This window comes from Lutjanus erythropterus, chromosome 13 (assembly GCF_056507025.1).
Source record: "Lutjanus erythropterus isolate fLutEry1 chromosome 13, fLutEry1.hap2, whole genome shotgun sequence".
Classification (NCBI taxonomy): domain Eukaryota; kingdom Metazoa; phylum Chordata; class Actinopteri; order Lutjaniformes; family Lutjanidae; genus Lutjanus; species Lutjanus erythropterus.
In genome coordinates this window covers 14,236,067-14,260,534 of record NC_139329.1, presented here as the reverse complement: position 1 = coordinate 14,260,534, position 24,468 = coordinate 14,236,067, and the positions used below count along the sequence as shown (strand labels likewise).

Below are 24,468 nucleotides of genomic sequence, written 5' to 3'. Positions count from 1 at the left end.
AGCCAGACAGTCTGCAAAGGAACAATTCGGCCACAGCAGAAAGGTTCTGCTGTGTCAGAATAGGAATAGGAAATGGTCACTGTACCATATAAAGTAGTGAAAAAAATAATGGTGTGCAGAGATAGTTTGGCATCACATTCAGACAAACAACAACTAGTTGGGGGGAAAAGTTGGACATTCAGCATTAATACTCTCTGGATCTCAGCATCACATTTTGCCCAGGAGAGAGGAATCTATAGCAGCGGTGACCTTGGCAGCAAGCGTCATCATGGCAGATGCAGAATACTGCCTGATATACTGTACACGAGACACAGCCAACAAAAGCAAGGTGATAGTGCTGAGATTTAAGAGTGATGAGTGATTTTCTCATCTCTGGTTTGACGGAAAAGATTTGATGAACTGGCCCAAACCCAGCCAGGTAGTTGGCTGAAGGTTCAACCTGAAGGTGGGGAAAGAAAAGTGGCCTTTCCAGGACGTCGTTCCGAGTTTGGCCAGTTAAAGATTCACTCCCTGATTCTGTTGTAGAACCAAAAACATTGCAAAAAACCCATATTTCTGAAACTTTTAACTGTCTTGATTTTAAAAGAGGAAAGTTTGGGTCTGGAGACACTACAAAATTTTCGATCTTTCATATTCAGGGGGTGAGAAATAACATAAAATCCAGGAGCTTAAGTGGTTTTTCATTTTTTAAAAGCCTGCTGATCTTTTTCCAGAAAACACATTGTACTTCTACTGATTTAAACATTTTTCCTGCATTTTAAAAATCTTTTGGTTCCTACTCCTTATGAAAATCAGCTGGCAGAAATGTGAAATTTGTTAAGATATATAACAACATATTTCTTAAGGCAAAATGTAGTTAACATGGTGATGCAGTTATAAAAGTGCACAACAATAATGTAACCTTCGCCAAAAATAAAAGCAGATATGATGCTCACTGTGATGGATTTGAATTTCAAACAACTAGTCAAATTTTCTTCTTAATTTTTATGTTATACAGAATTGGGTGGAACCATAAATGTGGAAAAAAAACATTTAAAAATCTGTGATAGATTGGGCTCAAATATACAAAAACATTTGATATAACCCTATAACCATCAGCGACTTGTTTTGTTTACTTGAAAGGAGTCTGTGACTAAACTTTCTGTGACAGCTTTCTTTATAACCTTCTTTTTGCCTGAAACTTTTCCCCACAGTAATTGCTACAAATACAAACTAAGCTTTTAAAAATGAAAAAAGATGTCAGTGAAAAGAAGCAGAAAAAAAAACAAACTTTGAAAAATCATCTTCCAATGTAAAACCATGATTTTCCATCATTGAGACTAGGACAAGAGCAGTAAACAAGAACTTAAGTACGGTAAAATGAATACTAAAACTGGGTATTTAATTACAGTGAATTATAGAGAAGTAAAATTAACGAAGAGATGTTTAAATTCAGCACACGTTGGCAGCGCTCCTCTGAAAGCAAGTATGCACAGTTGTACAAACACAAACACAAGTCCAGAGTAAACTGGAACCTTTCCTCTCCTCTTGAATATCTTTCCTCATGACTGGCCACAATAGAAAAAAGGGAACAGTGTTTGACAGCCTGCGGAGAGCGATGCCGCGCTCCTTCACAAAGCTGCTCACATGGTAATCAAGCCAGCGAGCAGGCCTTTGAGACGCAAAACAAAAGAATGACAAAGTGCAGCCCTTGTCCTCTCTCTTTCTCCTGCTCTCTGCTCCCACCTCCTCTGACACTCCTACGCTCCGTGTAGAAAAATAAGATAAAGATGGAGACAGTCAGATGTAAAAAGATAACTTCGATGATAGGTGAGATGGAACGAGAGGAGATAGAATGTAAGATGGGATATAAAATACAAAAAAAAAAAAAAAAATGCTGCAATGGTACAAGATAAAAGAAAAGAAGTCAAGAAGTGAACCATTCAGCTCAACTAAGCAAAATATAAAAACGCTGCTGAGTTTCACCATCGGTTACTGTCAGCAGGGGAGACCCGTCAGACCTGCTGCGGAGCAGTGGGGAACCTTATCACCACCACAATCACATTCTTGGCGTTTTCATCTTTTCAGATATGTAGCCAGATGTAACACACAGGGTTTGGTTTTTATCTAAATGGCAGCCATGGCATGTTAGCGAAAGCCCTTAAATGTCAAAAAGAAGATGAAACTCCAAACTTTCAGAGGTAGAAGTGCATATTCTTGTGTGAAAAAAGACTCTAGAAAAAGCAGAAGTACTGATTCAACTTATCTACTCAAGTAAAAGTGAAAAAGTACAAACTCTAAAATGTCTGTTTCATTTAGTCACATCTTCTATGTCATTTTCATTTTGTTACATCTGTCAATAAGCACAGATGGAATCACCTTTCCTACGTGATTTTGTCTCATCCATTTAGGTTGAAATCGGTCTTAAAGTTGGGAAAGCATCGTGCCGTGATGCAAAATAAAAATGTATTAAAACTTATTGAAAATGTAAGGAGAAAAAGTACAGATATTTAGAGTGAAAATGTAGGGAGTAAATTTGTTATAAAAATAAATACACTAGTAAAGTGCAGATACCTGAAAAGTATTTGTACTTTGCTACTTCCCACCACTGCTAACTTTCCTTGCTGCTCAACTTAACCCAGCAAGCCTTTTATAAATGAGATAAAATCCCACCTCCAGATCTGGTTCCACAAATGCATAAATATTCATAAGTGAGCAGTGAAAAGTGCGAAATGATAGTGATTTCAATGGAAAACAAGGGTAACAGCGAATACAAGTGAAAACCACAGAGTGAGATGCACACAGGGACGAGCATGTTACGGTCAGTTTACTCTCTTCTATCAAGTGGACCCATTTTTATGACTTTTCAACAAAGCTGTTAAAAAAAAAAAATCCACAAAAGCTGATTACAATGCAACCAACATCCCTGTCCCCAAAAACACAGCCTCTTCTGTCTCTGAGGTTTATCTGTCCCTCTCCTCTGATCCTTCCTCTGTCTTTGTTGCGAGCCACCACAGCCTCGAGGAGAGGTGACCTTTTCCATTAACCACCGCTACAGAAAGCTCATTCTGAGCAGCGGGGAGCGCGCAGACACACAACTCTTTGATGATTGATTGAAATCCTGCAAGGTCCGGATCACTTACAGTAAGGCGACACCAGAGCTGATACAGCCCGGCGCTGCATAGAAACCCTATGAAAGAAAATCCTTCTGCAGGGTGGGGCAGCGGGCAAGTAAAGAGCGGAACCGAGCCTGAGCATGGGGAAACTGACAAATCCCATCATGACAAGGATCATGATCGTCTGCAGTCGATACTCCCACCTGACATCTGTCTCTTTGGCACTCCCTCTTTTCTCTCTCTCGATCTCTGACTGTTTCTCAAAACTCACCACTCTTCCCTCTATTGTGTCTCCCAGCAGTGTCCTAGTAAATTGTCCAAATTGTGTGGGTTTTACGAGTCTCCGCTGAGGAAAATTGGTCTTAATTAAATCTTGATGGCATTGTTTAACAGTGTGATTGCTGCATTATTAGACACCCCTGCTGTACAAGGTGGCTACACCTGAATGGTTTTCCACAGTGAACCTAATCTGATGATCAAAACTAGGAACCGTGTATCCATGTACAAACAGATAATACTGATCATGGACTGTAAGGACTGGGTATTAGGGCTGCATAAAATGATTATTTTTATTATTGATTAATCCGCCAATTATTTCATTAATAATCAATCATCTGTTTATTTATTTATATGAATCTCTGACTCTTAGTAATCTACTAGAATACTGCTAAATAATGAAGCTACTGAATACATTTTCATCCCATATATATTTATGTTAAAGAAACAACACTACAGTCGTGGTGTAACTTCTGTTGCTTTCCCGTTTTACATTTATAACAGTTCAAATTAATGCTGAATGTTTGACGAATGAGTAAGCGTCTGTTTATGAGTTGCAATAAATCACTGATAGTCTTTTAGAAGGAGTAGATGTTTATAATGGTTAAGCTGAACAATATATTAATGGAGTCTGGCAGACAGTAACGAAGGTAGCCACCTTAGACTGTATATTAAATAGGATTTCAATCTATTTTAATATATAGTCTACTTGGACTGCAGTACTCATTTCTTAATGCATTGCTATATATTGCTTCTTTAATGTTTGCCATTTTTGATTGAAATTAATCAATTACCAAAATAGTTGACGATTAATTTTCTTACGATGGACTGATTTTTGCAGATCTACTGAGTTTATTATGAGTCACAGCCACGTCCTCCCCTGATGCATCCTGCTGCATGTCCCACCTGTTGCGTGAGAAGGGTGTCCTTCTTCCGCCCTGTCCCTCCTCCCTAAACGCTCGTCCCCCATTCGCGGCCAGCGTGCCAGCGGGGAGACAGTGCCATCATTCAGCTGCTTCCTCTTCTGCTCGGCTAAACACTGGGGCTAAAGTGCAGACGGCAGCGGGATCAGGGAGGCGCGCACTCACAGACACATGCAATAACACGCTTTGGGGAAGAAAAACAAACTACATCACACGTACACATTTACCTCTCTTTTACACTAAATCTCTCTGTTTCGCTCGCTAACTAACACACACACACAGGGACACACACGCAGACAAATCTCCTGCGGCAAAGCTGTGGCAGCGAGCCAGAACTCTCATCTGCATGGGGCAGAGCTGGTACCTTGATGGTGGCTTGTTAGGCAGGCCAACACAAATTTCATTAACCCCGAGGTTAACACACTCTGGACTGGTGTTTTTCCAACGCTTTCGCTCACCTCACAACCTCGCCTCCCTTCATCTCTATCCTATATCCACAACTGTTAATCTTATATGCAACACTTAAAGTGCTGTGAAATGCACAGTGGGTATGTTAATGTAACACATCCTGAGTGTGAAATCTTTTAAGGTTGTTAAAAATCCTGTTGCATTTGCTTCAGTATTAACAAAAAAAACAACAACAAAAAAAAACAGAGAAAACCAGATTACTAAAGGGAGGACAAGAGTGTTACTGAGCTTGAACATATTCTCACAAAAGCATGTGTACGTGACAATGAGTAAATGCACAAATATGACACCATGTACAATTAACAAGGATGTGTATTGTTAGGGTTGTTTATTGATACTGATATTGCTTATTGATACTGATACCTCGTAATACTCTTATTGATACAACTCTCCACAAAAAATAAATAATTAAGACATGAAAAGATGTGAAAAGATTCGACACTTATTTAATCATTATAGTGCGTTTTGGTAAAAGTAAAAGTTAAACTGTTCCCTGAGTTATGGCATTGAGGTGCATTCTCATTAAATTTAGTATGTTTATGTAAAGTTACATAAATAAAGGTCAAGGGTGACCACCTATCAGAAAATTCTTATAGAAAGAGTTTTAAACCTGGAACTAAGCCAACTAACTACAAGATGAATCATGACCAGAAAATATTTGATTCTGAGCAAAAATAAGTTTGGAAAATGGACAAAAAGGAAAAAGTTCAAGATTGTGTACATAATTATTGTAAGACTGAACAAACTACTCATCCCATAAACCCCTGTGAATCATACCACTTCTTCTTAAATTTAACTTTTGTCATAGTTATAGTGTTTAGACTGTTACTAAGTGTTATATTGTAGTTTATGTTGTGTATATAAATTATATTCATGCTGTCACAACAACATTATGTGTACAATTCATGTTAGCTACCCTTTTGTAGATGCAGTAAAGATTTCCATGGTAACACCAAGCTCCAACAATCAGACATGTTGCTGTTTGTGGTTACTGCAGTGCTTCTCCATGACATCACCGATTAAACATGTTCTTCTCAAAAGAAGGCTGATATCATTCAGACTGTGCAGGAGCACATACCATCGTTTCACAATCTCATAGTTTGTGGTCAGTATACCTTGGATGACTACAACATTATGGCTGATAATCTAAATAATATATGCAGAATGTGAATGAGATTTTGCACTTTCAGAACCTCACTGTTTTTAATTTTTTTTTGACAAAAGATCAAATACAGTAGTAAAAAGAAATACCAGTGCATATGGCATTGTCAGGGATAACACGATTAAGTCCAGGACTTGTTTCCATCGTGGTCCCTTACGTCCCATCAAACTGTCCTCACCACAACAAGATGGAGCCAGCCATACAACATCCATGACAGGAGCCACACGAATACATCCTGCCACAGTGCAACAATGCACTTACAAAGAAAAATGTCAATAAAAAGCCCTATAGCAGTAGCCTATCATTCATCCAGGAGCTTATCAATAATTCGGCGCTGACCAATCAGGATCCAGCGCTGGTTTAGTACAGGTTCTGATACCCATCACTAACAATGAAATATAAGCAAACACATATGCACACAAGAAGAGTGAGAGGTATTATGTCCCCTTCTTAATCCTTTTGTTGTCTCCACCTCCACCAGGCAGGTCCTACAGCATTCAGGCACATTGAGGATACAGTGGGAGTTGTTATGGGGACATCGTTCATCCTCACAGTGGAATTACCCAGAGAGAGAGATTTACTGGGTTGGTCGGATAAGCTGTGGGGCAGATTCATGGTTGAAATTCTGACAGTCCCCATCCCGGCTCCCCAGATACAAGCTAACAATGGACTGACTGTCACATGCTTCTGTAACACGATCCCTTAAGTGAAATAAGCCATCAAAATACAGTCATTTCAACTGAAATGAAATATATAATGTTGTTTCTCAATTTTGGTGGTGTTATATCCAATCATATCTCAAGGATACTGCAGCAACAGTCTCCACCTGGAAATTGAATTATCTGCTTGTACAGTATCAGAAATTTCTGTTGAGCAATCCAAACAGTATCTCTAAAGAATATAAATCACCACATTAGTACGGCTACAATTTCATAATTCATTCTTTTCAGAATTTCTCCTGATGAAAGGCTTTTTTCCCTCCATTCTCATCTGATTAACAGAGATCGTCCACAGTGATATAAAGGCCCAGCTTTCCTAAACGGAAGCAATCTTTAATAGCCGTACTGCCCAGCTGGGTTCAAACATGTCCCCGGTTTAACATGCCCAAACCACTTTGCTGATGCAAACCTGCAGACTGCACCCACGCTGGGCTCTGTGTTCCTATAAAAGCTGCTAAATTCAACTCAGAGACACACCTAGCATATACAACATGACTGGCACGGAAATTGCTTTTTACTAAGCATGTACCTTGTTTATGTCTTTTTGTTCCGTTCTTTCTTCTTCCATTAACAACTGTTCCATTTCATCAAAGGTGCAAGTATGCACCGAGCAGCTGCATTATTCACAAATCTGTAAAGGTAATTGACAATATTCATTGCTGCATGAATAAGTGATAGCATGAAAAGGTGATGGTGTGTGTCTTTTTAAGCGCCTACACACACCACTGTGGTGTCTGTTACCATTTTGCCGGCAGAGTGGTTCTGGCCGAGGTAAAGCTGACCGACCGTGAGAACCACAAGAGCTAAAATTAGGGAAAGTGACATCGGAGGGCATGGTTACCATGACAGCGAGCCAGCCTGAGGGTGTTGCTGCCGAGATACAACAACAAGCCAAATCCAACTTGATACTGAACTGCAAGTACGTCCAAGTGTTTGAATGTCTGGATGTGTGGTTCTTTGAGAGCGTTTATACCTTTCTCTCAGGAGATATTAATACAATACAGTGACCCTGCATCGACAAGTTTTATTTTTAGTCTTTCAGTGGATATTCAAGCATCTTCAAAACCTATGAATGCATTGGTCTTGATAAAATAAGCTGTGAAACATCCCACCAGTCCAGCACGTTCCTCTCCCATATGTTGTCTCCATGGGCAACCAAGCAGCCAATCTGTCGAAGCCCCTGAGACTTCCCCTCGACTTCCTCCTTATCCCTTCAGAGCCATGATGATAGGAAGTGTACGTGTGTACTACGTGCTATTTTACAACTACATAGGCAACATATTTTGTGTATGTGTGAGGGTGTTTGAGCGTATGCATATGTGTGTGCCTCCACATGTGTAATCATAGTTAATCAATAGAGGCTTGTATGCAGCAGCCAGCCTCCTCCTCCTACTCCTCCTCAGTGGACCTGTTGATGCTGGAAAACAGGGGGGCTGTTGTACAACTGGGTGGCCGCATAGATGTGGCACTCATCTAATATGCACCGCAGCGCTGCCTGCCAACACACTTTCTCATTGAAATTCTGATTAAATAAGGCCAGTCTGGCCGGTGTGCCATCTGAAAACTATTTAATTATACCTTTTTGGCTTTCCCCATCATCATCGTTACAGCGGCTACCCTGGCTTTTAAGAAAATACAAATGAATGCCCTAAGAAACACCCACGCATTCACCAAAGTGGCATTGCTTTTGCTCATTGTGCTGTAATTATATTCCTTTGACTGGCCTATTCATAAACAAGAAAGGCATGCAAGATATGTAAATGATACCTTCATACACAAATCAAATCAAGACTGTTCTGTTATTCCCTAATGTGACGTGCGGAAAAGCTCCTGACCTAAGCTTCGCTTCTCAAGAGAGATGTTCCATACTGTGAGGTAGGAAGTTACTTCAACCTTCTGGAAAAATCGTTAGATAATCAAATTCCTCACTTCACGAGCTGCTGTTCATATGTGCCGTCATCTCCCTGATATTGGATCCACCTTTCTCTTTCCTTTCTCGCTCTCTACTTTCTATAAAATCACAAAAAGGTGAGTGGGCTGCCCATCACTATTCTATCACCAGTCTATCACACATCTCTATCCTTTGCTGAATAATTTAGAGGCAGAAAATGATGGTCCATTTCAATATGGCTAGGGCTGGCTTAGTGCTCTGAACGATGACAATTCTGAATCAAAGCGACCTGATGACACCTCTGTGTAATTGATTTCTTTGCCTACCAATTTAATATTATAGACCACATGTGACTTCTGAGTAATGATGTGTCCATCAACCTTTTCAGCTAAGTCTCATGTTAACTGTACAGTTTCCATTATATAGACTTGTAAGCCTTTTCCATACACATGTGCTGGCTTGGTTTAGTTTGATTTGACTTTAACTCAGTGCTAACAAATTAAAAATAAAGCAGATGCCTCAAAGTACACACAGGACACACAGAGAGAAATCAAACCAATTCAAACCACAGAGATTCTGTCCAGAGCTACAAAAGAACAAAGAGCTGAATACACTGAGACTTTTAAAAATGTCATTTTCACTGGTCTCCTGCACAGATGTGAGTTGAGTATCACAAAATACACTTGTTTGAGGGGGGAAATGGTTCTTTCACAGGTTGACCACAGTCAGGTTTACTTGGCACAACCGGTAATGGAAAACACAAATCAGTGCAGCATGGTTTGACTCAGTGTGGCCAAAAATGCCTATGGAAAAACGTCACAGGTGAAAAAGGCTGGGTTAGGAATGTCATGGCTCAGGTAGACCCAGCAAAGCCATTTTAACAGAGGATGTAAATGTCACTAGGCAGGTAAAAACAAAAGCATTCCTATTTGAAGCTTGGTCAAGGCAAACAGCTTTCCTTCCACTGCCGCACCTCGGTTCCTTTCAGCCAGTCCACAGAGTGTAACCAGTGTAACTTTCCATGACTGGATTTCTGTATTTTTGTGTCTTTTTTATGTCTCAACCAGGATGCACGCTAGCAGGCACATACACATTATTGCCATCTGCAAAGTTCAGTAGCAGCTGTGGGATGTAATATACCAAAAGTAGCAATTCCACATAAGAAGAGAAGATAAAAGCTGCCAATTTCTATGAACTAAAAAAAGTTTCAAAGAAAAAATGACACTTTTATGAACTAGAAAATGTATTCATCATTTTTTTGCATCTTAAGGATCCACACAATGTGTTTCAGTTGACACAAGTATACAAAACTGTGTTTGTTTGTCATACAGACTCCACAGGGTACCGTGTAGAAGGCCTCCTCTCAGAGTTTCAGGCCTACACTCCCTCATTATGTTGACCCAGTCAACCAACACATGAACAGACTGAGGTGAGTAAACTAAAGTTTGAAACACTTGACAGACTGTATATAAAATCCTCTGCTGTAACCCGCCTCCGACGCACTTCTCAAATCATTATTCACAATTAGATAGACGCAGCCTCAGTAGGGCACTTTATGCCAAGATGTTTACATTTCTCATAAGTCTGCTGGTCACACGCCAGTGAGACGTTAACTAGCAGAATCTGTCTGATACATGCACTTGCTCAAGGAGAGGATTTGGCTGAGATGAATCTAATTTTCCTAAAACAGGGGCAAGCTGAATGGAAATTTGACAAATTGTCAGTTCATATTCAAATGAGGGAGGACTCAGGCCAGAAAGGAAATCACATTATTTCTACCTGCCCCACCTCAGTACTAAGAATCAATGAAGATTCTTGCGTGGAGAGAATTCTGCCAGCCTGACATGAATATTTACACACTTCATGGAGCCCCATTTCCAGTAATGGCTACATCTCACTTAGAAACCCTTTGGTGCGAGAGGGGACATGTTATTCATAAGAGGTTAAGTGAGCTGACCTGCTCAGATGCCTGCTAAATGGAAGACAGTCAATTAGACACACAGACCAGCGCACCACGCCATAACAGCTTCCTTCCTCATCAGACGGCCGCGGCAGACGAGTCACAAAAGCAGACTATTAGTGGAACCTTAAAAATAAGGATATCTAAAATGCCGGCATGTGTTGGGCTCTGTGATTTAGAGAATAAAAAGCATTGTCATGCTCTTGAGCAAGGATAATAAATGCACAATGATATCCCGTAAATCTGCTTGTATATGCAGACTAAGAGTGACCATTAATTACATCAACTTTTTAGTGTCTGTATTCATGAGTATACAATATGACAATCACCTGTGCAAAATAGTGCAGTGCAATAAAATTTATATATATAAGGCTTATATTGTACATTTTTGTTCACTTTTCATGAGAGAGGTCTGCCATACGTATGCAAGATAGAATACCATACTCTTTGTAAATTTTAAATTCATTGCAGTCATACAGTGTCAGTTTGCATTTTCAACCTAGAATGCAGGGCACAAAATTAGCACCAGCCACAAGCCAAATGCTGGAAAAATACAAGTGTCTGCTATATTTGTTTCACTCACCAGCCAAAAAAAAAAAACAAATTAAGTAGCAGGTTATATTTGAACATTCACTATCAGTTTTATCGGTGGTGAAAAAGGTTAATTTTGCACGCTGCTCAGAACCATGCTCGCAACTCGCTAAACCGCAGTTACCAGATGCAAGAAGCCAGAGTGGCAGCCGACAGCCATCAGTATGACTAAGGACTCTCATCATCAGAAAACTAAATCCGGTCTGTCACTGGGAAAGCCCCATGGCAGAGATCAGAGACAATGAAATGATCCCTGTGTCAGTCTGTCGTATGTGTGTGTGCTTTGGTACACACTCTTCAAGGACATCATAATCATTGGGTATCATTTTACACAGACAGCTGCAAGAGAAAGAATACACCATCATCCCATGTTATATCTAGTAGTATTCTAGGTGATAATATGTTACATCACCTTTCACCAGTATCTTGTTCATCAATAGCCTAGTTGTTACTCCTGTATAACACTTATCATATGCAACACAATCAAGCCTTGGTAATAGGAAGCATCACAGCAGCAGGTGGAGATTTGCCTGCCCCGTACGGCCCGACCCAGCCCCTCATATTTTTTTTCCAAGTCTGACTGGCATGCCTGTGACCTCTGAGGTCACCTTCATGAACAGCCCTTTGATTATTAATGTTGAAGGCGGAGGTCTGGCTTTCGACCTGGCCTGACACCACGGTGCTCTTTACTTAGCCCGGAGAAGGAAACTATTGTTAATTTATGAAGACACGCTGCCTCTCTGTGTTACCTCTTATATCAGGTCCTACCGTCACTTCCACCCAGGGGAGAACAATCAGCAGGGCAGTCGTTTCAGGGGACACATTTGTCATAAATCCATGCAACTAGTGATATTTATGAAGGGACTTTATGTGCCATAGTTTTTTTTTATAAGTTATGATATCTGACACATCTGATTTCTGTTTCTTATATCTGTTACTGTGTCTACTGTGGGGAGTTTATGGTGGCCTTATCATGCTTTATAGCATTATTATCCCCCGTGATGTCACCTTAATATTCCTATATTCCTCCCTACAGGAGCAAACTGTACTCAGTGGTGACTTTATAGTGATGTTCCACTGGTTTATGGTATTATCTCCTGGGGTAAAGAGTCTGTTAAATGTCCTTTTAAATGTCTTTAGGGACTGTTAGTTCATATCAATCAGAATAAAAGGCAAGACTAGTTTTACAAAATTTTAAAGGGTCAGAGATGACTACAGACTGCATCTTAATTTTATATTTCAACCATATACAACGAGTACATAGTGAAACGACAAAACGTCCCTCAGGAGCCAAGGTACTACATAGAACTACATAGAAACAATTAAGATAACATAAAAAAATAACCATATAGTCTTGTTAGGACCACATAAAGTGCATGTAGTGTGCAACTGTTTTGGATGATGGATTGGCCCCAGTATATTCCTCTGGTAAGGATCACACACTGGGCCTGAAGATGTACAGACAGAGCAAAATTGTGCAAATTTGCTGGATAAATTTAAAAAAATGCTAAGCTAGTGCAAAGTTTAAAGACTAATAAAAAAAATACTTAGGCCTCTGTACATGTAAACATTCACTTCTGCACAAATGTTGCAGAAACTTTGCAAAATTGCAAGACGACAACAATAAAAGTTATGCTGCTGTAAATGGAGATTCAACGGCAATAAACGAGACACGGATTGCTATAAATGTAGGCATGATTATTGTAGGTATAGACAAGGAAAAAAGAAATAAGATGAAATGACTGAAACCCTACCTTTTCCGTAGTTGAAATGGAGTTTGATGGTCTTGCCCTGGTTGATGTGCAGGTAGGTGAACCACACGGCGGAGGTGAGCAGCACCAGCAGCAGCAGGAGCTTGAACTGCTTCCTGATCTTCTTCACGGGGAAGCGCAGCATCCTGGCTCAAACATCCTCCGGTAGCCGCCCGGTAGATCAGTCGAAACGGGTCCGGAGAGTGGTCTGCTGCTGTTTTGTTTCTGGCTGTCCGCGGCTCTACCTCTCCCGGTCACAGCGCCGGCATGTGACCCGGTGGCCAGTAAACAGGGAGTGTTAACTACAGGCGGCTTAAAGCGCGTCCCATTCCCCGGGCTCCGCGGGGTGACAGCAGCGCCAAACTCGTCGTATCCTCAGATCTGGGTCCAAACACCTCTGTGGCAGTCATTGCTTATGAATGCAACCCGGTTTACCCCCTTTCCTCTATGAATAGCGTGGCTTGTAAACAGGCTTCCCTGCTCTGGAGTTTGCAGGCGGCAGCAGGGAAAAGGCTGCAGATCAAAAGCCGCTAAGTTCAGTTAAGAGTGTGACCGGGGGAACAAAATAGCAGTCCGGCGATAATCTACACAAATCCCCTGTAGCTCAAGCCTTTGCTGACACCGCGACGCTGATTATTTTATCGGCTACTCAAGGATCATCCCCGACCATGAGGGTTTTAGCGCAAAGTGCCAAAAGAGCAAGGAGAGAAATGTAGTTTCCATGAGGAGAAGAGGTGATCGCACAGAAAGACCGCTTTTCTTGCACATCAGACGGATGATTTCAATCTTTCGAAATGAGTGCAAATGAAATTAAAGGGCCTTCACTGAAACATGACACAGGCTGAAACCTTTAGACGGAATGGCAAGTGCGGAGGTAACCTGATCAGGGAAAGGTTAGGGTGGCGATCAGCCAAATGTCAGCCCCGTGCGCTCCATCTATTGTTAAACACAGCTGAAACTGAGACTCTTCTGGCTTCCAGTTCAACTGGAGCGCGTTTTTATTTAAGTCCTGCTGGGAGAGGAGGGGCGATCAGCTGTCATCCTCATACTCGGGTTGATTTGAAGCCCCGCGACGCGTAAATATCGCACCGATATGGGTTAAAAGCAGTGAATGCTCCATGGCGGCGTTAACAGGAGAGGTTTGATAGAGATAATCGGATATGAGTATCCGATGTGAGATCCAGGGAAGAGGCGTCCATGTGCTCCCGTTGGTTGGCTCCGGTTATCTCACGGCAGGTGCGTTTCACCCAAATTCTCCACAAAGTACCTGCGTTGCTCCGTGTCCAAGAAATCAGAAGCAAATAACCTCATCCGGATCAAACTAATAAACACTGATATGAGGGGCTACTAGCAGCGATTCTCTGCCTTGTGTTGTTATTCTGTCAGGAGCTTTTTTCCCTTTAAAACGCCGCAATAGCATCGTCCAAGCCGTCTGTCACCACCGCGCACAGGGAGAAAAACCAGCCGAGCTCCAGGAAGGTTGCCGCGGAGAAACCTGCACCCAGCAGTGATATAACAACCAGGATGGAAGAACATGGTTTTGTTTTGCTACAATGAAACACGTAAGGGTATCTCTCCTTTCACTGCACAGCTCAGTACGCCCATCAATTGAGCATCTTAACGGTGCAGAGCAACCTAACCTGGGAGGGCTGGGAGTGACGAGTCCGGCGACCAATTAGAAGCCTTCAAAGGGCTCAGAGGAGGCGGGCTGACAAGGTTTGCCCTCACCGTTGCTTGGTACCAGTGTAATCCATCATCCAATAGCTGAGCGCACATCCTGAAACTTGTTAAGCTTTCCTATTCTGCTCCTTTCCAGCGAATGAAAGGCCCCGTGTTAATTTGATAAACAATGATTAGTAGTTCTGGGTAATTTAGTAAGAATTCAAGAAACGAAACTGCAGTAATATTGGTGATTGATGGAAATATCTATGTACAGAAATAATTGTCTTTTCCCAAATTAGTTTGCTTTGCATTTTCACAGTGATAATATGATGAGTGAATCGTATACTTCTTTTTTTTGTGATTCATTAATTAAACATAATTATTATAATTTTTAAGATGTGTGTATGTGTATGCATGTACACTATACGTGTATGTAGATGCATACCCTGTATTCGTGTGTTTATATTTATATATTAATAATGCATTCATTTTAATGTGTAATTTTGTTTCCTGAGTATGTGTATGTTTTCTTCATTTTTTCATTATTATTTACTCATTTTTAATTAATTATCTGTATTATTTAATGTTATATTTGTTAAGTGTCTCTTTTTTACCGAGAATGTTTGGGTTGTTGCGGATGGGAGGGTGAGTTTTTATGAGTGTTTGTTCTGTTACTTCAAAATTAATGAAAAGCCAATTATAAATAAAGGAATGAAAAAAATGTACTTGTTTTTTTAAATATGCATTTCTTTTCTTTTCTTTTCTTTTCTTTTCTACATTAAATCCGTTTCTCAAATTCCTCCGTTGCATTGCACCCACTCTAAAATATCCAGGTGATAATGGATTAATATGATATTTTTACTTGTTTGATATAGGTGCCTTTTGCGAAACTGAATGGGTTCTCATTCTGGTTCTCAGGTAGTAGAAAGCCCATATATTTTTTTGAACAACATTTTTATAGAGAAGGTGACAAAATGATTCAATATATTTATGATTTTAATTTGGCTGAAATAACATTTCCTGAATTGGCTTTGCAGCTCGTTACACAGCTCGTTACAAAGTAATTACACATAATGTAATTATGTTTGTTTCTCTCTCTCTCTCGCTCTGTCTCTCTCTCTCTCGCTCTCTCTGTGTGCGTGTGTTTCGTGCGTGTGTGTGTGGCGACACCCTGCAGAGGATACGCGCATGACTGCCGCCCTCTGGTCAAAGATAAAAGAGCAATGACTGTATTACACGCGGCAGCACAGTCTCTGGTCTTCATTTCCTTTGTAGCTGAAACAGGGTTTGCTGTTTTACTTCATTCATACTTTAGCATCAGACTAAGAGGACCTTTTTCCACATTTTGACTTGTCATATGAGGAAAAGCACATGTGGAACTAATGTCCTTAATAATGACTCTGCAGGGTTGGGTTGTAACAGATTACATGTAATCAAGTTTACATAATCAGATTATAAAAATAATGATAATCTGCCCAGATTGCATTTGAAAAAAATGTGTAATTAGATTGCTAAATTGTCAAGGATTACTTGATTACAAACATGATAAATGCTCAATGTTTCAATAATTACACATTTGTGATGAATATTATGATATATTTGTTGAACATGTTCTGCTTTATATCAAAGTAAGTTTCTTCTCTCAGGTTGCCAGTTTTGTTACTGGTTTTTGTTGTTTAATGATGATTGATGGAAAACTGAAGAAGCAAAATGCATTTTATTTGCACTGACAATATGTTGAGATGTTCAAAGAGGAAAAAAAGATTATTTGTTGAAGTAAAATTTTTGTGGCTGTGTCCATTTTTTTTAGGATAAGGTGTAATATTTTCGGTGGCTGAAGAAATCCAAAAGTATTTAGATAAACCTGCAGTTATTGAAATCCAATAGATTACGCCACTAACTACAAAAACTGACATGTAATTTGTATTCAGTAACTGATTACACTTGTGACTCAACCTTGAGGCCCTGTGCCATTTAAGTGTGAAATGCCCACTCAGGCAATGAGTGGGCATGCAACTTTTTCACAGCAGTCTTCTTGATATGAAATTGTAGGGTAAACATAGGTATTACCAATGATACCAAGGTTCCATTACATTTACTGTAGCAGAGCCTTTTCAGTGACCCAACATGCACAAAAGCCTGTGTTTACCCTCAAGTGGCTGCTGTGAAAAACATCTGTATCTGGACCCTGGAGCTGACAAACAGCAAACAGATCCATTGGTAATGAATAAATTCCACCAGTGCTTTTCCTGCAATGAAAAGTCAACATGTCTGCTGTAATACTTCAACATTTAAAGCTTTAGAATTCAGATATTTAAAGTCTCAGCACACACACACACGTTTTTTTTAATTAATTCTGGCTAATGACACTTCTGCTCAGCTCAATGCTGGGAATAATGATGTCGTCAGACTCGATATACTAATAGGATAACAGTTGTTTCACAAATGCATACGACATACTAATTCTAAGCTGCTTTCAAGTAGCACACCGGACAAGTGAAAAGAATAAATAAATTAAAGAAGAAATGATAGAGCTTCTCACAGCTGGAAAAACTTAAAACTAGTTGTGAATGGCAGTGACGCAATTACATTTTTAAAAGAAATCTGTCTCTTTATTAGGTTTTACTGGGATCCTGAATTCACTGTTTGAACAGTGTCTGACACAATATAATTTTCTATTGGTGTAAAATGTTTAGATATGATTTGTTTATTATTTGAAAAAATATAGAGATTAGTATATAGTTATCAGTGGTGGTAAGTAAATAAGTGCATTTACTAAAGTATTGTACCACTTTATTTATTTATTTATTTTATTATTTTTACTCCACTGCATTTGTTTGACACATATAGGTACTAGTTATTTTACACATACTTTACATAAAAACATGATATTCTTATAGGATACCATGCAGAACTGTAGGATATGAAGTACCTAAAGTGGGCTCCACATAGATGAACTACAACTACTTACATGTATTTTTTAGTGATAAAAACAGAATAATATAATAATCAACAATAATAATAATAGTCTGGGACAAGCCATAACACATGACAAGTACTTTTACTTTCGGTACTGTAAGTACATTTTGCTGCAGATACAACTACCAAGACACTAGTGGGTCATGAGAGATGATTGAAAAGGACTTTGTTTTTAGTCGATACACCGAGTTTTATAGGAAAATGCATTTGAATAAACAATACTCAGACCAGGGATAAGACCTGCAATTTAGCCATGACTGGAAGTCTAATGTATATTACATCTGTTGTATTCTTTGTAACAATGTCTATATGTATGCTTCTTGTCAAACAAACAAATACATAAATAAGAGATAGGATATAATGTATTCAGAGATACTAAAAGTCATCTAGGTTTAAACTGTCACACTCTGACAGGTGACATCGAACTTAAAGAGACTGAGCGAGATGTCAGTCATGCAGTCTATATACACCCACACAGTCAGGAGTGAGAAGATGTCTCATCAGGTGTAAACACCTGTGGGGGTGGGCCACAGGTATAAAGAGGCTCTAATATAAAATGCACAGAAACATAGACCTCCAAAGAACTTCTTTTTAATGTTTCATTGACTCAGGGTTGGAAAAAATACATCAAACATGTGCTTTATCCCTGGTTAATACATGTCCAATCATCCAGCTGTAGCCATGAGACGCTATTGATGCTATTATAAATCTAGATAAAGGATCAACTTGCATGGTCTATAAGAATATGACCTCAATTTAGTTTGTCCCAGCTGCTGCCTTTTGAATGAGTCGGACCACAAACCATAATCCTCCGTCTCCGTGGATTAATAATGTAATCTTCAGAGCAAACACTGAGCGTAAATGAAATGCTTAGGTATTCATCTGGGCTGTATTGAAATGAGTACTTAGTGAGTGACCTCAGCCAAACATCATTTATGCTGAAACAAAAACTTCATAGCATTCACCTTGCTGAGGCTGTTGCAGGGAAAACTGAAGATATTTCATCACTCAGGCTGGGTTTGAAAGTCATCCAAAGTGTGTAATCAAATAGTTACATGCACTGTTTTTTCCCGTTTCTCCCTCTTGGCCGCAGGACATTATCATGGTCCTTTTGAGGTCCAGATTCTGTTCCTCTTTATGTTTGATCATCTGACTTGTTTTTGTCAGGCTGAAGACAAAAACAAGTCTATTTTCTACTCAGCCAGTGCACCTGATATTCTGTCTGTCTGCTTCTGTGTTATTTCTGTTTCATCCAAGGGCAGGCAAGAATCCAATGCACAGCAAGGGACCTGCTCACTTTTAACTCGCATTAGACAAAAAGTTGTCACACCCTGCACATGGCAACATTTACTGAGGAGCGCAAGCAGAGTGTGTAAATTGGTTGAGAGGAATGTTTTACATCAGCTGAAACACTTTTACATTCAGGTACGCATGGCTTTTTTAGCCTACCCTCTCTGCCTACACCTCTCTTTCATGCCTGCAGAAACATTTGGCACCCAGGTCCCACCCCCCTCCAGGGATCTCCATGCTTGGATGGGTCTAGGAGGAGGCAGTGTGCAGAGGAGTGATACGGACAGAGGGGGTGTTCAAGGTGGGGACTGATAAAGGTAAGAGGAGCTGCTGTCTCCTGAGGTATCACACAGACTAAGCCCACGGGGAGGAGTGAATGCCCAGCTGCCTGAGACAGGTGTCAAAGTGTGGCAGGGAACTTATGATACAACTGAGCACAGCCGAGGGGAACGCATCATAACACTCTTAGAAATAAAGGTGCTAACTAGAACCACAAAGGGTTCTTGAGCTAGAACCCCTTTTGGTTCCTGGTAGAATCTTTTATAAAAGTTTCATTTGGAACCCTCTCAGAGAGTTCAACCTAGAACCCAACATAAAGGGTCACCATCTGTGAGAGGCTTCAGCCAGAACCCATGTGAGAGATTCTATGCAAAGAACCCACCCAGGGGGCCTCTATGGAGAACTTTTTATATGTAATGGATTTATGTAGAGCACAACCAGGGGGTTCGACTGGGAACCTTTTTTTATTCAATGGTTTTTATCTAAAATTCTCTCAGAGGGTTCTACCAAAAACCTTTTCATATCCAAAGGGTTTTATTGAGAACCCACTCAAGGAGTTCTACTGAGAATTTTTTAATATTTCAGTCTCAAACCCAGGGGGGTTCTAACAAGAACTTTCGAGGGTTTTATCTAGAACACACTGAGGGTGTTCTACCAAGAGCCCCATTTGGGAGGTTCTTCCAAGAACCTTTTAATATTCAAAGGGTTTTACGAAGAACCCATTCCCAGGGTTCATGCGAGAAACCTTTTTTTTATGGCACAAAGAACCTTTGACAAAAGGGTTCAAGGACTTCAAGAATCCTTGAAGAACCCTCTCTTTCAAAAAGGGTTCTTTGGATGAAAGGGGAACCCTTGTGAATCTCAGCTCTTCAGGAAGAACTCTTATTTCAAAGAGTGTGGTGTCTCAGTATGCAGTAAGCATCATATCTTGACGGTGCATTTTGAACAAGTGAGAGAGGAGAAACTGGCCTCTTTATTGAGGCTGCCACGGTCTTAATCAGCAATTCATCTGATCCGAGACTTGCAGCTTTTAGAAATTTCTCTCCTTTTACTAATCCAACATCTGCTTGTCTGCCTTTGTCTGTCTCTGCCTCCTCCAACCTTCCTTCTTCCCGTGCAGCGCAGCAGCTCACAGGCTTTGATGAGAGGTCTGAGCTAAAATGTCACAGGGATTAAGGGGTTTTGCCTCCTGCACCCTGCTGGATCAGTTCTGCCCGCCCTCTGTGCCAGAGCTTCCTCCTCCCCAAACAGGTGCGGAGCGGCATTTCTTCCTGCTTCGCTGTGCCCTATTGAATTTCCTTCTGGGGTAATAGCTTTCCTCCATGTTTACAGATGATTAAGGAGGGAGATGGGGAAAGGAGGAATGAAGGGATGAGGAGGAATGAGAAGAAAAGAGGAGTGGAGATGAAAGAAGAAAGATAAATTGAGAGGAATGCAGATCATGGGAGAGGGGATGATATTTGAGGGAGAGAGAAGAAATTTGTTTTCTGCATTTTGGTTAAATGCAAAAATAGATGCTAGTATTTTTAAGCATTGTCCCCCAGAAGTGGGAGGTAACTAAGCACAAATATTTGGTTAGCATACTTAAAACGATAGTTCACCCAAAAATGAAATTTCACTCAATATCTTCTCACCTCTGTGCTGATGTGAGGATGGGTGAAGATCTACAGTTCACAAAACACTCCCAGAGCTTCAGTGGAAAACAGCGTTGCAGCCAAATCCAGTACAATTGAAGTGAAGCTTCTTTGTAGAACAGCATAGATATTGAGTGAAATTTCATTTTTGGGTGAACTATCGCTTTAATAAGTAGTTTTTAGGTATCTGTCCATGACTTGTGTATCTATTTTTCTGACAACTTTTTACTTTTACTATATTTTAACACAGTTATCTGTTCTACTCCCTACATTACTTAAAAATTCCCACTTTAGTTTTGATGCATTTAAGGAGAATTATTGATTATTTTTATTTTGCATCACTGCACACTGCCTTCCCTACTTTAAGACAGATTTCAACCTAAATGGATGGATAGAACCTAAATGGATGGATAGAAAAGACAATTTCCTGGTGTTTTTCTTCAGTGCAAAGTATACACGACAGACATAACAAGATGAAACAGGGAAGAGAGGGAGGCTCAACCACAGAGAAAAAGGTGATGTTCAGTGAGCTCTGCACAGAAACAGCCGGTAGAAATGTCCTTCAGAGGGTTACTTTTTATTTTTATACTCTGAACACATATCAGAGCGTTTTCTCACCTTTACTTGAATAAAGAAATTGAATCAGTACTTCTACATTCACCAGAGTCTCCTTACACAAGCATCTGTGCTTCTACTTGAGTACAGAGTGTGTGTGCTTACACAGTTCACCAAGCCCCTAAATTTGGTGGCCAAAGTACTCCCAACATAACATAGCCTTGTGTTGTCCCTTTTCCCCTGAGTTGTGATGTGATTCTTGAGGGCATTGTTTCACATGAAAAACTATCTTGACTTCTTGGTTAATTTTTCATAGTCCATCTTTTGTGTTTCTGGTTATTCTAGGAGAGGCTCACTAGACCCAGTTCATTATGTTGAAGTAAAAGGCACAAAGAAATCAAGATGTTTGCAGAACTGTAACTCTGTCTAGGTGAAGGTTCGCAGTAGAGCAGCACAATTAATAGCAATTGAATCGAAACCGAGTGTAATATCCAAATCGCAGAACCAGAAAAAAATGGCAACAGCATTATAATGAAGTACTGTAGCGCTGGTCTAAAAATCTTACAGACGCCAACAAATGTCACATCATCTTGATTTGAATAGTTTTGTTTTCCAGTAAAAATGAAAACTGTGATGCTAAAATGATAATTTTCCACTCGTATCACATATCACATTCAATTTTGGTCAAATAATTGCAATATGACTTTTTTACCCTATCATCCAGCCCTAGTTCACAGTATGGGGATAACACGGAATATTTGATGGCTGCAGAGTAACTCTTAGTGGCCATGGGCCTTTGGGCCTTAGTTAATTTTGAAGCCTGCAATGGGCACATTTCTCTGTATTAGTAGCCGTACAGTACAAATAAAATTCAAGTGGTCACAGAGCACAGAGAGGATTCTGTTTGGTGCAACAGCAGGGTGGACAAAAAGTCACAAAACACATGAAAAATTCACAGTGTTTGAAGTTATTTCACATTTCACAGCACAAATTCACATTTGATTATCTGTGGGGCTTATAGTATAATCAGTATTATCATCAGATAACATTATATTTTTATAGTGACCAAGGAGGTACTGGGTCCAATTGGTGCTGATTCCAATCTCAGAAGTCCTGGATCCTGTTCCAGCTGGATCTGACAACAATTAAGCCTTGAATATGTTTAAAAAATTATACTAACAAGTCAAAAGTTTGAGAAATTGACTTAAATCATTTCTAAATTCAGCCCCTGGCATCCCACACACACATGCTAGAGACAGACTCGCACTCATGCACTCATTTGCAGCTGTTTCCTCCAAATACGGTTAGACAGATTTGAAAATTAGATGTCTCCAGAGATGTGCAGTTCAGATGGAGTGTTTAACATCACATAGTTACAGCTGCTGCCATATTAAACAGCATTATGCAGAGTTTTCCTTGACTGTGTTGAAAAAAAAATTAGAGTAATGACCTAACAAGCTCACTAGTATATTTGAACCTTTGCCCTGCAGACCTGCAGCTACTCGGATTCTACAAAGCTCCTGGTGTTGTTGTGCATGGCTGCAGTGAAATACACAGTAAGCTGCATCCCCATCTGAACAGGTGAAGTGTCTAAACACAGCAACAGTAAAAATAGCTCTGCAGCCAGTGTCATAAGAGCTGCAACCATGTAAAATTGTGGCTTCTTCAGTTTTCTAGTCATAAGGAAATGCACAATATCAAAAGACATCAAATGTTTGATTTTTATTGACAATTGTCTGGCCTATTTCTCAAAGCGTGGCCTGCATTCATTATGAAGCCGGTGAAGACACTCATAGAACTGAGACCAAAGTGACTATCATAGCATTAGAGTCTGTCTGTCATCAAGAATGAATATCCACGCTTGGCCTCTTTCTCAGATTCATCGCTAACAGAAAAAAAAACAAAAAAACAGCAGTGGCACAAAGTAAAATTCAACCGACTCATTCATTATGTTTTGTGCTGTGAGTATGAATGTGCTAAGAGAGAAATCTAGGTCATTTCTCCATCATTAGTATGCCAGCCAGGTGTAGCGCAAAGAGGATTAGAGGGAAGTAATGCCAAAGGGGCTCTCTATGTCTATCTCTCCTTCTTTCTCTATATCTACCTCTCTCGCTCTCTCTAACCAAACAATCTCACTTAAGTGCTCCCCACTGTCACCTCAAAGAGCATATCCATGACAAGTAGTCTAGGCTTGTAATAAAACATTCATGTATTACCCGGCTTCAGTGATGAGCTTGTTTCAAGCCCATTAAATGAGGAATATTTCCTAAATTTCACTTTTGACATTATATGAGATCATAAAAGCCAAGGCCACACATTTACTCAACAGGTACTGTACAAAGGGTGCCTCAAGTTTCTCCCCTGTGAATGCTCCTCTCATTATTTTTGAGGTGGAGTAGTACTCTAATCTACAAAGATGAGAAGCAGTCACTGCCTCATTGTGGAATCAACATGAGAGGATGAAACTACACCAAGCCACAATATGCTGAGTTTCAGTTACTTAGCTTGCATCTGTTAACTCGTAGCATGACAACAGATTATTTCATGGCAGCCGTATCGGTATAGAATAGTGGGGTAATTACAGGTGTTATCGATCATACTAATTAAGGACCTGTTCCATTTACTGAGCCTTACCAATAAGGCCAACATGCACAACCTGACTTTGTTTGACCCAAATAGAAAGGAACCTTAATTAGCATCATTGGTAACATGTGTGTTCACCCACTATTTTATATCAACAGGCTATAGCGGCTGTAAAAAAGGTCTATTAACTTGCTAATGCTAGTGCTAGCTCAGTAGCACTACTCTGACAACCTGAAATTCCATACTAACATTCTAATTACTACTCTAAAACAGTTGTTAGATTTTCTAGTGATTATGAAACTAATAGTTGGTGAGGTGCATATATTTATGGGTAAATATTACAGTATGCAAACACTGGACACTTGGCTGGCACCAACATCCCACACTGTAATGCAGAAGTGACGACAGCAACAATATAACAGACAAAGGCAAACAGCAACTAACGCACTGAGCAGTGCTTCTGAAAAGATACATACTCTTGTACTCCTCCATAATATGTGATTTTGGATGCAGCATCTGTTTGACCTGAATGGAACAGCACCACTTTCCCTGAGCAGACTGTTTATGTACATGTACTAAGTAAGGAACAACTGGCTGTGTGCCATTCAGAGTTAATCAATAATTATTCAAAAGTGATCAGTATGCTGATT

At 40.0% G+C, this 24,468-nt stretch overlaps 1 protein-coding gene across 1 annotated transcript in view; it reads right to left on the bottom strand.

Moving 5' to 3' along the window:
* Window positions 1–14,628, bottom strand: part of b4galnt4a (beta-1,4-N-acetyl-galactosaminyl transferase 4a) — a 186,680-nt gene extending 172,052 nt beyond the window's left edge. The window contains exon 1 of the mRNA XM_084734443.1: window positions 12,840–14,628. Within this exon, the coding sequence (XP_084590569.1) occupies window positions 12,840–12,981 (142 nt within the window). The 5' untranslated portion in view covers window positions 12,982–14,628. The remainder of the gene's footprint in view (window positions 1–12,839) is intronic.
* Between the last annotated feature and the right edge of the window lie 9,840 nt (window positions 14,629–24,468).